The sequence below is a fragment of the Nanorana parkeri genome, unplaced genomic scaffold (genome assembly GCF_000935625.1).
Source record: "Nanorana parkeri isolate BGI_ZX_2015 unplaced genomic scaffold, ASM93562v1 scaffold12, whole genome shotgun sequence".
NCBI lineage: Eukaryota > Metazoa > Chordata > Amphibia > Anura > Dicroglossidae > Nanorana > Nanorana parkeri.
In genome coordinates, this window is record NW_017306280.1 from 3,866,071 (window position 1) to 3,880,834 (window position 14,764).

At 43.5% G+C, this 14,764-nt stretch overlaps 1 protein-coding gene across 1 annotated transcript in view; it reads right to left on the reverse strand.

Moving 5' to 3' along the window:
• KIF26A (kinesin family member 26A) overlaps positions 1-10,930 on the reverse strand; it is a 142,746-nt gene extending 131,816 nt beyond the window's left edge. The window contains exon 1 of the mRNA XM_018556700.1: positions 10,796-10,930. Within this exon, the coding sequence (XP_018412202.1) occupies positions 10,796-10,930 (135 nt within the window). The remainder of the gene's footprint in view (positions 1-10,795) is intronic.
• Between the last annotated feature and the right edge of the window lie 3,834 nt (positions 10,931-14,764).

The window sequence follows — 14,764 nt, forward strand, 5'->3', positions numbered from 1 at the left end:
ATTGTTAAAATGAAGCAACTAAGCTAGACAACAGCTGAGCCCAGCTGAGCAATATGGACATCTCGGAGCCTATGTGGCTACCCATGCAATAGATATTTCATATCACACGGAGCATGGCCCATGCATTAGCCTGTTGTCTTTCTTCAGCCTGTCTCCAGCTCTTCATCCCCACAAAGTAATGTGTTATTCTGGGGAGAAACAGACCAGTTAGAGCAAGCAAGACTAGCTGTCAAACACTGGGAGCGACTGATTACTCAGCTAATCCCCAGGAAGATGGGATTTGAGCATGTTTGAAAAGCTCAAAGATTTACTGGACAACAGCTAAACCTATTCAGTAAACAGACAGATACGGTGCTTGACTCCTCTAAATTGTATCCCTATAGTGTGCAGTTCTGCTGAGACTAGCGGGAAGGAGATGTAGACAGCTCATGTCTTAAAGTCAGTCCACTACTGATATTTGACTGATGGACCCAGGTTGGGCTATAGTACGCACTAACTTCCTGAATCTCTTCAGTAGGAAGAATTTTTTTACAATTGAGACACCCCTTTTAATGTTGATAGCTAGTAAAAAAAACATTCAACCAATCTTTGGTGATTATTTTTATTATTGGTATTTATATAGCACAGACAATTTACGCAGCGCATTACAAGCTGAGGTCCCTATCCAGTGGCGTAACCAGAGTTCTGGGCGCCCGGGGCAGAACCCGCGCCCCTGCTGCCCCCCCGGTTGTTATGCCACTGTCCCTATCTCACATATATACATATAAAGGCAAATTTAGACAGGAGTCAATTAACCTACCAGCATGTCTTAGGTGTGTGGGAGGAAGCAGGAGTACTTGGGGGAAACACCACGCAAGCAAAGGGAGAACATGCAAACTACTTGCAGATAGTGACCTGGACGGTATTCGAACCAGGAACCCCGGGTACTGCAAGGGGGAAGCACTAACCACTACGCCACTGTGCTGCCCTGCAAGATGAACTGATCCATTCTGTGAACTTGTAAAGGGGTCGAAACAGTTCACTTCCTTGCTGGAGAAAGGTCTACCTAAATAATGAGTTTGTATGCCAATAAGAACAGTTATGTCACATAACAGTGCATGGTGACTGACATAAAAATGCCCATTATTGTTGAAAACTTCAATTGATCGGCCAACCAACAGTTGGGTTAAGCAGATGGGATTTAAAGCAAATGTATACCCAAAACTTTAGTTTTGGATAGAGTATGCAAGTGTTAGTACCCCTGTTAGATTTGCATTGTCCATTTTGAAGGTATGCAGACCCTCATTTTCAAAGTCTCTGTCACCTTGAAAAAGAGGGTCTGTGTACCCTCGAAACAATGATATTTTTCTGATATGGACTGTCAGTAAACGGTCATCTTGGAAGTTCAGTTGGAGTGCTGGCTTTTTTTTATGTCTGGATCTGCACAGTGTCACAGTTTAGCCAAGCAACGAAGAATATGAAAACCGGCATTCCAATAGCAGATAGAATACATCTATTTATTGACGTACATGCAACAGGAGCATAACACACTTAGATCGTTTGGGTGTTACCCGACTCTCCATTACATGTTCTTGAGGTACTAGCAAATCATGCATATAGCTATGCTTTACAAATGTATAACTACTATTGAGTTTTGACTGTTATCCTATGATGTTTATTACAATACTGTTTTGAATTATGACAGGATTATGATGTCACAGGGTCACATTAGGCTCTGGGATAGGACTGCTCACTGGATATGGTGTGTGTATATAGATGTGGATTTCCACTTGCATTTATCGTTTGTTCTGCCTGATGAGGGGGATCCTGTGAGACCCCGAAACGTTAGCACTAAGCGTGTTATACTCTTGCTGCATGCACGTCAATAAACACACGTATTCTATCTGCCATTGGAGTGCCGGTGTCCATAATCTTCGCATCACAGGGACGGTGGCCATCCGTCGACTACCGTTGCACCTACTTTATCTTGATGGAGCAGCGGTCAGGAGTGCGATGGGTACATGGATTATAGTTTAGCCTAGCACCCACCCCTACAAATGGATTATAGAGGTTTGTGTGGTGTGGTTCGATGTATTGTAGGCTTTTATTGCGGTCTGTGTCTCTTGAAATGCACCTCCTCTGTCTGTCTTGGTGACCACTGACACTGAAACAGAGAGTGATGGGTACTACAACATTTTAGAGTTGACATTGTAACCAGAAAGGAGAGTAATTATTCCAATGGAGACACATGTTCTGAGGACAACAGTCTAAGTGGGGAATACCCCTCACTTTGCAGAGATTTCCTCTCACCTACTGTTTCGTCTTTAAGACAGGAAGTAAAGGGAAATCTTATCAACTGGACATAGACAGCAAATAATAAAAACACAGGGGTTTCCACCCTGCCCTTCTCTATTCAAAGTAAAAAAAAAAGCCCAAAACAAATTAACAGGCTTGCTCAATGAAATAACACAAGTAGAAAAATTCTTAGTGTAAAGTTGAGAACCCATCATATACTAGTTTGGCATAAAGTACAATTCCAGCATTGATTTCTAGTTTTGGACAGAATAGGGAAGGATTAGAACCACTGCCAGCATCCAAATTTAGGATATTCTATCACACACTGACACAAAAAGATGTGACCAGTACAAGACGTGAGGAGGATTTGGGGTGTTATCTTAGTTTAAGTACATCCTGATTGCCTTCCATAGGTAGCCGCACTTTGTACTGTTTGCCAAATTAACACACATATGTTCAAAGAAACTTAAAATTTACTGTACACAGTGTCCCCAGTTAGTGCCTTTCATCACCAACATACATAAAATACATAGATTCTATAGTTTATTGTAAAGAACTAGGTGCATACTAAACTTGAAACCTACAGGACATAGATAAATCAGTAGGATAAGATGGCAATACTGATACAGGCAGGTGACAAGTTGGCAACAATGTTTAAAATGCATTAGCAGTAACCTTAGAGCCTGCAAAACCCAAATTTAATGCATTCTGCCAAAGCAGAACAGGCTATATACAGTATATGGATATATGTAACACTTTTTACTGCACTTTTTTTTGTAATCTTATGGTTGTTAAACTTTGTTACAACAGAAGTAACTTTCATATGATGTTAGGGGCAGCCCACCTACAACTGACATTTAAATAAGTTGGCTGAATCATTTCCAGGTTTCTTTCATCTCACTGAGATAAACCCATCCAGAATCCAGAAACAGATGCTCCCCTCCGGAGTTCTTGGCTCTGCCATTCCATGTCATGACTTTGTCTGCCAGTTTCAAATAAATTAAATATTGAGCAGGAGGCCTTTAGAATGTCTGTTGCAGGTCTGCTCACAGTGACCTCACTACCGGACTCCAAGAGATCGATTCTGTCAATACCTAGCCCAAATTGAGCATTGCATGGATTCTCTATCAATATAATTATAAAAGCATATTTAATAATGCAGCAAAGTGCAATAAAACATTGCAACCGCACTCCTCACTCTAATATTATTTGGACTGATTGAAATCAGTTTTCTATAGGTCACATAAGGTAGTGTATCGCCTTCTTTTGGCAGGACTTGGGAGTATTCAACAAAAGTCACAGAAACCTGAGCAAAACAATCCCAGTTTATGTGTTGTTAATATCCAGTTAGGACTCAGGAAGTCATAGTTGAATCCCGATTTCTCAACTCAAACCCACATTGCATCCTTCGAGGAAGTGCAGGCTGTCTCCTCTGGAACATCGTGGTTACTATTGTCTCCAGGACAGCAAATGATGGAAAATAAACTTATGCAGTTGACATCTGAACAGAAGAACAGAAGAAGCACACTGTGTAAAAAGAGGACATCCTCTTCATTTTGGAGAGACTTCCTCTTTCCTGGCCATATCCATGGCAGCGCTAGGCTCGTTTGTCAGCGCTGCCATGGAGTATAACCAGGAAAAGAAAATTACGGTAAGTATGATTACATTTTCCGTTATCCTGGCCATATCCATGGCAGCAGTGACAAATGAGCCCAGCACTGCCATGGAGTATAACCAGGAACAGAAAATTACGGTAAGTATGATTAAATTTTTTCGTTTTCTTTCCCGTCACCCATCTTGCATCTGTGTAGCAGCCACTTGTAAATGTTAGAGTTCTCTTAGAACCAGTTATGCTTTGACTCCGGGAAAGGAATTCAATAAAAATGCACAATCTCTCAACTCTAATATACTCAGTGGTTCTTCCAGTGGGGCTCCTCCCCAGTCCCCAATGGCTACCAAAACATTTTCTCTTTAGACTAGTTCCGAGACTTACTAGATGTGAAGACATGCACTATTAGGCCCCTTCAGACAGTAGGTCCTCTCATGTCTGCCTGTCAGTTTTTCAAATGGACCAGATCTGATGCCCAATGTAAGTCTATGGGCAGCTGGATCTAAATGGATGAGTGACCATTCCCATCTGGAGTGTCCGTTCCCATCAAAACTCTAGCTTCTCTCCTCTCTGCTGGGTGCCGTTCTGTATCCCCTCCGATTCCTGCTGTTTCACCCTGCCTATCTCAGCAGAAGCAGCAGGGATCAGAGGGGACACAGACCATCGGCCAACAGGGAGGAGAAAAGCTGTCAGGATGCCTAGCAGGGTAGTGCAGGGAGGAGACAGCCATCACAGGAGGCCGAACTGTAATCCTGCACCGGCCCACTCAGCCTCCGGTGACAGGCGTGTGAAGATGAAGAGCAGGTTACAATCACTCAGTGATTAGAACTGATCGCTGAGCGTTTGTAAAAAAAACGGAAGACATAGTATGCTTACTGTGTCCCCAGTTATGAATGAACAGAAAGTGCTCTACATCAGTTCCTGTTAATTCATGAATGTGGACATAGTAATTGATGCCATCTCCTCAGCTTATGAATGGACAGGAGCACTCAGTATAGAGGCTTCCTGTTCATTCATAACAGGGACTGCCGAAAAAGAGATTTAGAACTCTGTATAAAACAAAATATAAATAAAAATATTACAAAATAATTTAATTTTTTTTTAAAAGGTTGGAAAAAAAAAAGTAATTTTTGGTTTCGGCATTAAACTTTTTTTTAGTTCGGTATAAAAATTTAATTGTGGTGCATCCCTACCTAAATTTTAAAGATTTAACTCCTAAGTTTAGTGTCACTTTAATGTAAATCTATCATATGTGAAACAACATCACACCAAATTGACAATGCAATAAACTGTTCAATGATTGATGCGATTGCTTACTAACCAGCAGTGAAACACTTGCAATTTTGGTGCCTGCAGTTTAGATTTTGGTAATTCTAGCAAAAAAAAAGTGTTATCCTATCTTTATCCGATCAGTGATTGCTGCATATCCATGAAGACATCAGGCTGCTCTAGACACATGTAAGTAACGATGGCTATTTGTCTTGGCTCCACCCATATTGTCAATCCTTACACAAGGATTTTGCTTCTGGAGGCAGCATGCTGTCCGTCTTCATTCAAAAGATACTACTCAGCTATACAGATCATAGAGAAACGGTTGGGCGATTCATGTTTGTTGACTTACAGAGACTCTTGTAACACCTCTTAACAGTCACTGTACTTCCTTCTGCCTAGAGAGTATGTAAAGATTTTACACAGAAATAATCAGAAATTACCGAAGGGAAAAACAGACAAAACTGTAAATCAGAAGTTGAAAATTGAAGCTTGGTAATAATGCCCCTTTGAGACCTGCTGTGTAAGTGCACCCATGCAATAATGGTAAATAGGACACAGCATATCCTGATATCCAAACATTCTTTCCTTAATGACTAACTGCCTATAAAGGAGGCGTGGTACCAACAGAATATAGAGAGTGCCACTCTTGACCTTCCCTAGTAATTCCATTTTCGTTTTTTCCTCCAATGACAAACTTTTAAGGGCAGCATTACAGTTTCATGGATGATTGGCAGTGCTCCGCAGGCTGCTTGCCCAGAGGGAGGTCGGATCACGCCTGAACAAACAACTGCCCTCTCAAGTCCGTGGGCAGCTTTAGGACAACTGGTTCCCTTAGACAATAGAAGATTGTAGAATAACAGATTTTGGCTAAACTGGACCTAGAGGGATGGGGAGGGGTTAACTGAAGGCGTGTCGTAATTACACTTTATGAATTAAAGATGACATTGATCAATACTTCATTGATATTTAAAGCCTTCCTAATATTTGCCAACCTACTACTGTACAAGCATCTACAATACAACTACAGTATACAACAGTAACCTTCTGTCCTCTTTTTTTTTATTTTTTTTAGAATAAAATGAATTTCAGCATGGCATTCTCCATATAATACATATAATAACTGTCCTCTTCTTGTAAAGACATTTCTATCCAAAAGTGTTTTTATTTCAAATTGCGGTGTATGGATCTGAAAAGCCTTCTTTGCTGTGTGCTCAAGTGTCGGTATCTGGACCATCGGCACCATCTACTGGCCACGTTTAGGAACGACACCTTCATTCCCTTTGGTACCCTTGGATGCTGTTATGCTCTGTGATTTTGTCTCAAGCTAACAGAGGATGACAGCCTGCAGTTTAACCCCAGGGAAAAGTGCCTTTTCATGGTGCACTTTCCAGCCGAATCACACATTCATCTGATGGAGATTAATATTTAACGTCTTCTATATATGTAACAAAATATCAACTAGACTGAGAAAATGTAAAGTGCATTAAAAATTACAGAGCCTTTTTTTTTTTTTTTTTAATAAACTTGTCAAATAGGCACATCAGTGGTTTAAAAAATACTGTTTAACTAGTCTACAGCCAATCTAGTAATGGTTTTGATGGCTGGCAGAACTACTGACAGGTTGGCATGCATTAGGAGTGCAAATCAGACATGTGCCCAGGCAAATCAGGTAGTCCAGTACAGGCGAGCTGGCTATTAATCCAAGCAGCAACACTATTTTAGAAGTGACCGAGATAAAAGGTAACTATATAAATGAAAGCGTACACAAGCCATGCATATCCATCAGGGTTCTATGAAACACCTGCAATTATATACTGCTGTGTTACCACCAATGACAGTTGTAGGATTGGTAGAGTTTACCAATGGTTCTAATCTTAACACCAAACCTCACAGTCAATTATATTGCTAATGCCTGGCTTTGTAACTCAAACCCAATAAAGACAGTAGAATCACTCTGAACAATGTTCTCCACCCACTATGACATGGCACAGCCTAAACCAATCCCAGCATTCTCTGGTTGGAAAACTAGGATTAGCAACAGAACAGCAGCTTTGCCCTCATCTGCGTCGCATCTATCCCAGTTTATCTTGGGTTATCACAAGATTTCTACAAAGGACACATCTTTGAAATGGCCACCCGCAGGTTTCAAGCAGGACTACTTATTTCATTCATATCCACAAGCTACCTGTTACAGCACTTTGTTGATCATATACATACAGATGTTACAACAATCGCATCTGAACCCCATGTATCAGAAGTCTGATGTTTGCGCCCACCCTAAAGGTGACCATAGACAAAAAGATATTGGTCGGCTGAAATGCACATTTTGGGCGATAACGTTCACACAGCATAACAGTCATGGTCCACAAAACAACAGTATAGGCTATAAATAGAACCACTCAAGAGTAAAAATGATTGGTTATATAATTTAGACAATCGTACAAGTCTGTCTCTATGTCTATTGTTGGACAAAATGTAAAGAACAGTCGTAGCATTGATCACGCATGCCTTCATCATCAAGGGCCTACACCAATGGCATAAGGCCCAGATCATGTACAAGGAACAATATCTTGCACTTCAACATTCCTTCCAAATTACCTTTACTTTCTTTCTTCTACTGCTGAAATATACTTTGTGAAGGCAGTGAGGCATAAACGGTTTGATGGAACCACTTCGCAAAGTAAAACATGAAAATATTGAGCAACGATATTGGATATCTTGGTAGCAAAATTGTTCTTGTAACTATTGAAATGAACAATATGTTTTTTCCTAAACCGGTGACAGATATCACATCTCCATGGGCAATTTTAGGGCTGTTCCATCGTTGGATTAAAAAGCCTCATAGGCCATAACCGTGTTGTAATATGCTCTGGTCATGGCACAATTAACCAGCCCAGCATGGGCCCTGGATGGCGCATGTCGCTGCGAGGCCTAAAGCCCGTACAGCCTGGGCAGATTTGTCATACAGATTTAATCCAGCTCAGTGGGACGGCGATGGCTCCACGCATTACATGGTCTGTTGAAAGCATTACATTTGCTCCCCCCCCCCCCCCTTGATACCCTCACTATAAATAATACACCTGTGCTATTTTAAAAGTGGCATTGTCTGTCCCTTTGTGCGCAAGTTTTGATTAGCATACATTATTCAGGAGCTTGGCTTCCTCTGGGAGCTCCCAGGAATGTGGATCTGTCATTTCTAGGGGGGTGTGAGGGGTGATTATCCATACAGTGAAAAAAAAAAACCCCGTCCTTGTATAAACAGAATGAGGAAACCATGTGCTTCAGTCATATGTGCAGTCGGCTAAATCTGGCTGAACGCGGTGCATGCACACTCCTTAATGGTCAACCTTGGGGCAGATTCTATAGTCCTGCTGTCACTCTGTGGGACCCGTGTATGCGTCTCTGGTTTAAAGATTTTCAAAAAGAGATAATGAGACACTCCAGCGTGGCTCTAGCAATGCCCTAAAGGCCAGTCGCAGCGTCGAAGGGGTTAGCCAGAGCTATTAAAATTTAATCTGTTCTACATCTAATACATCTCTTCTTCTGCTTCGCCTGAGCCGAGTGCATAGATGAGGCGCCAGTGCAGCGTGGCTGTACAGCGCCCACAGTGGAGAGTTAAATGCCTGCAGCCACAGAGCGATATTAGAGGCAGATTGTAGTCCTAGGAGCTCAGTCTGCAACCAGACTGTGAGCTATGAGGGTTTACCAGTGGGTGGAAATGAACACTGTATCATCTCTCAATATTGGTTTATTGGGTAGAGCAGGGCAAAGAGCAAGTGATGATTTGCAGGATGCAGTAACCCACAGCAACCAGATTTCAATTGATTAACAAAACTGTGTTCTTCCCCAACACTAAGTCAGCAGGAGTAACCTAAAAATCAGTAACAATTAATGCATGCATGTAAAAAATCACATAACAATCCCAAGTTCTGGCTTATCTTTCATAGTTTGTGTAAATTTGGCACTGCCTCCTAATAAAGACTGGAACCCTAGATTACCAATTCTTCATCCATAAATTAAAGCCATTTCTTGGTTGCAGATTTGATTGAATGCATGCAAAAAAAACAGCCAACAATAGAATAGAAGTGCTACAACTAAATATCAGCCAGTTTAGCCACCTTGCAGAGCTCATCAATGCAAGATATGGGTGTCTACAGGTTTTGCTTGGAGACCTATGGTCCACTTCACTAAAAACCCAAAATGCTGAAATACATAAAAGCGTGGGCAAGATAGGAGCACACGCCTTATGATGCCTGCTGCCAACCTTTACGTTAACCATAGACAAAGGCTACCAGCTACAATGTACAACTCAGAAAGAATCAGGTTTCCTGTACAGGTCGAGATGTCATCCCAATCCCAGCGTAGCAAATGCAAATGTTTCATCCCCTGCATACACAGATCTGGTCTGCCTGCAATTTTAGGGATGTTTAGCTCTTCTACATACCCCCTAGGATACCCTACAAAAAAATGGCAAGGAAGAAAAAGTTCAGTGAAAAAACTGCTGCTGATTGATGGAGAGGGACGGGCCCGGCCACCTCCCTGTAGGTAGCTACTGTCAGACTTTCAACACCTCCACATTATTAACTCTTGGCAGGCGCGAGCTCCTCTGCAGGGGCGGCAGCAGCGCAGGTCCCCAAAGGAGGCAGAGCTATGCGCTCTATTTGCCACAAGCCTGCTAGGCTGTAACAACTTCTTTAAATATTTCATATCATTGACTCATGCTGGAGTGAGATCACTCCTCCGCCGCCAGCGCCAGGTATAATGTAAAATGTGCTTCCATTACCCTGGAACGACCCGAAGGATGTTTCATTAACATGATGACATGCGCAGAGGACTAAGAGCCCCCCGGATTCCCTCTGCTTCGGCATGCTGGCACTTGCAGCCCCACAGCCACACCTTAGAACAGACCACTGAGCTGCCGGTGACCGAAATGCCCTGGTACAATGCTGGGACTTGTAGCTCCACAACCCTGCCTTTAATAATTGACCATCTGTACAAAATGTGTGTTATAACAGGAGACTCAACTTATCATAGTGGGTGGTCTTAAACAGTTAAAAAGCAAATGCAGCCAAAATCTTTCATTTGAAAGTCACAGCCATTGTTGCAGAATGCTAGCCAGGTGTCTGTCCCAGCAGGTTACCTCCGGTCTATTATGAACTGATAATAAACTCTAAACACCTTATAGATTCATCCTTTGTCAGCATTAGCACTTAAGACTCCAAACCCTTTTGTTAAAGCAACATTGCAGGCAAAAAAAAAAAAAAAAACCTCTGCTTGATGAGGTCACAGTGCAATAGAACAGATATTTAAACTTGGCATTCAATCTTTTAAAATAATGAACATGTTTCCAATGACACAATCATTAACGCATGGTGTGTACAATGCAGCAGGTGCTCCAGCATTAAAAAAAAAAAGAGAGAGAGGCACAGAGCACATGCGGAGAAGCTGCCACCAGCAATATCAAATGGGGAACCGAGAGCCTCATGAGCATCCTGAGCCACTGGTGTCAGCTGAGGCTCTTAGAGCAGCGCTGCGCTGTCCGTGGTGCTGAAACCCCAACGCGCCGACTTCTCCCAACCAAGCGTAAGTTACAGGTTGCTGCAAGAATAGAAAGACAAGTACAAAAGTCCGGGGACTCACCTTTCCTCTCCTCCTCAGCAGGTGGCTGGTAAACCCAAAAATGATCTCGGAGTCCAAGCACAGAGCCCCCAGCTCCAGCAGGCTGGGGTTCTTCCTCTCCGGGACGCCCGATTCTGGGGAATTGTCGCAAGCCATAGTTGGGTAGGGTGAGCCGGATCCAGCTCACTACAGGAACGCGCTTATCCCTTCATCCTGGCGATGCTGCGCTACGAGCCGGCGTTGTGTTCTGTCCAATGCAGAAGAAATACAGAAAAAAGAAAAAAAAAATCCAAAGCGCACCTATGTGAGGGAGCTCAGTATGCGCACCACTCCCCTCAGTGTCCCATCATGATACTGACTGGAGCCCCCCTCATCCATCAGCAGTAAGAGCGGCGAGGACGAGCGAATGCCATCTCTCCGTGTGATCTTCCCATCATCATCAACTCATGGCAGCGCGCACCGACGCTACCTCTACAGCAGCGCTCCGCTCCTTGCATAGAGGACGCATGCCATGCGCTGGAGGAATCATTGGTGGGCTGGGGTTGTTAGCACTAGGAGTAGGGATGAGAGATGGCTGAGCTGGGTTGGGTTACAGTAGCTCTGGCTGGGATGAGCCTGTGCTGTTCATGTCTTCCCTGCATAGTGTGCCTTGCTCACTGATGTGCTGGGACTCCCACACTCAGGACTGCTGGCTGGTAATTGCAGGCTGTCAGCTCTCAGCTGAAGAGCCAATCCCGGTGGGGCTGTCCTCGGACCGTGACGTCACACCAGCAGCTACCACCGTGGTAGAGACCCCTACTGGCTGAGCCCCATCTACATTATGAGCGCAGCACTTTCACTGGGAGGCATCAGTCACCTCTGCTGGTGCGATCAGTCCATTGACACCTTCATCTCTGCAAACTGGGGAATAATGGGAAGCCTGTTTGCAGCATCGCTGGCAGAAGTAGCTGATACTTTTTTCAAGGGGCAAATCCCCCCTGCAAGCTTAGTTGTGGGTGCATTTCCCCCCTGCATGCCTGCAGGGGGGGCAACTCCGCCCACAACTAAGCTTGCAGGGGGAAAATGCCCCCACAACTAAGCTTGCAGGGGGAAAATGCCCCCACAACTAAGCTTGCAAGGGGCAACTCCACCCACAACTAAGCTTTCAGGGGGCAAATCCACCCACAACTAAGCTTACAGGGGGCAAATCCACCCACAACTAAGCTTGCAGGGGACAAATCCACCCACAACTAAGCTTGCAGGGGGCAAATCCCCCCACAACTAAGCTCGCAGCGGGCAAATCCACCCACAACTAAGCTTGCAGGGGGCAAATCCACCCACAACTAAGCGTGCAGGAGCAAATCCACCACAATTAAGCTTGCAGGGGGCAAATCCACCCAAAATTAAGCTTGCAGGGGGCAAATCCACCCAAAACTAAGCTTGCAGGGTTCAAATCCATACAAAACTAAGCTTGCCGTTTTGGATGGCTGCGAGCAAATGAATCATTAAATGCATTATTCCTTTTAGAAGACTCTAGGGACTCCAGCAGCTTGTAACTCCCTGCGGTGCCCTCCCTGCCACAGAGTCTCACTCCTGTTGCATAACAGAAGGTCAGTCAATAAAGAAAAAACACGTTGTGTAAAAAATGATTTATTAATACCAGTCTGCATTCATTATATACAGGTGAAACTCGAATAATTAGAATATCGTGCAAAAGTAATTGCAGTAAGTGCTGCAAAAGGGGCCCAAACCAAGTACTGAGTACATATGCATGCTTGTACTTTTCAGAGGTCCGATATTGTTCTATGTACAATCCTTGTTTTATTGATTGCATGTAATAATCTACTTTTTTGAGGTTGTGGATTTGGGGTTCTTGGGGTTTCCATGAGCTGTAAGCCATAATCATCACAATTATGACAAATCACGGCTTGAATTATCTTGCTTTGCATGTAATGAGTCTATCTCATATATTAGTTTCACCTTTTAAGTTGCATTAATGAAATAAATGAACTTTGCACGATATTCTAATTATTCGAGTTTCACCTGTACCTGCCTGAAATCCAGTGTTAATGTTTTCCTTGGACACAAATGAGTCCAGTTTGCAGGGGAATTTTTTTTAGCTTAGAGAATGAGGTGGAGCTCTGCTGACTTTCATCGTCCAATCATGTGCAAGTAAAAATACTTTTTTGTTGAATTTGTTCTTGCACATGATTGGATATAGTTTGCTTAAGGAATCTACACCACGGGTATTACTGCAACGCATGTTATGTGCGTTAATGCATGGCGATGCCAATAATTTTTTTGGCACCCCAATCCATTAAAGCAACAGAACTCCAACACACATGTATTGCATCACCAAGAATGGTAACCTACTGCACACTGCAGTGCAGAGTGCCGCGGCAGAAGATCTGCCGTGTGCCAGTTTTTGGTCTGCTCCTCTGCATGACGGGCGATTCAAAATGAAGGGGCTACCTTAGCACAAGCACACTAAAGCAAAACACAATGGCTGTATAAAAACTATCCTTGCAGTGGGAGCTGCCCGTTTTTGTCTCTGGTTATTGAGTATAGGACTTTTACGTACCTGATTCCCAATCGCACAGGCTCCAGGACTGGCACCTACAGCCTTTTCCCCTATACGTTCCTGCGGTCGTAGATCCATGGACCTCATCACTAGGGTTGGGCTCGATGTTCGTGTGTTCACTAGTTCATGTGTTCACCGAACATACAAACTATCAGGACGTTCAGCGGGCTGTTCGCCTGCTGAGCTCCCCAAAAGGCAATTCGCCTTCTGAAGACTTTGCCCAATCAGGGCACAGAGAACTGTGAGAGCCATGATTGGGCAAAGTCATGATGGCTCTGCCCAATCATGGCTCACCTGTTACAAACTGTAAACAGTTGGGCGGAGCAAGCCGTGACTGATAGCTCCGCCCAACTGTTTATAAGTTGCCGGCATCTGTCAAAATGCCATTCTGCGGGTGCTCGTCGCAGCACCCGCAGAAGTCGTCGTGGACAACGCTGGACTTCGTGATTGACCCTGGATTACGTCGATAGATCAATTTTTTGATCGCCCCACTGCAAGGGTAGTTTTTCTCCCCCAGAGATAGGCTATAATGTCTATATGGTATACATAACTGTATGTATGGAACTGTATTAATAGGTGTATTTTTATATCTGCCTGTAGTTCAATGTTAAGATAAAAGACTATTATTATAGTCTAATAAAATTATCTGTAGGACTGAAATTTTATGGCTGTTTTCAGTCACTTGAACTATTTTTTTTGCATACCAATTTTGACGTCTTAAAGGAAACCTGTACTGAGACAGATATGGGGGCTGCCATTCCTGAAAATGCTATTTGGCTGGCAGTCTCAGGTTTCAATACTTGGTGTCACTCACTTGGAGTGAGTACACCGCCATTGAAGTCAGAACTGCTGATCTACAAACAGCTGTGTGAAGTTGGCACCCCATGTTTGTAAAACCTGAATTAAAATATACCATTCGTTTGTGCTGATTTGTGCCGCAAAAACCAGCGTTTGTGCCGGTTCGGTTTCTGAGATATTAAACATTCAATTTAATGCAAGCCCCGCCCACTTTGCACCCCATGTTGCTGAATTTTAAAAAGACGCCATTTGTTTGTGCCGCAAAAATAAACGTTTGTGCCGCTTTGGTGTCGGAGATATGGTGCGTTATAGTTGCTGCAACCCCGCCCACTTTGCACCCCATGTTGCTGAATTTTTAAAACAAAGACGCCATTCGTTTGTGCCGCATTTGTGCTGGTTTGTGTCGCAAAAATAAACGTTTGTGCCGCTTTGGTTTCAGAGATAGGGTGCGTTATATGTTGCCAAACCACACTGACTTTACACCTCGTTATTAAATCTTACATACTAGATTTATTTGTGCCCGGTTTGTGCAGATTTGGTGGATATTGTACATGATGTTTTACTTCACATGCGTAGTTTTGCCACCCCCCCCCCTTCCCGATCCTCTGCCTGGAGGGATGCGCCCCCCACCC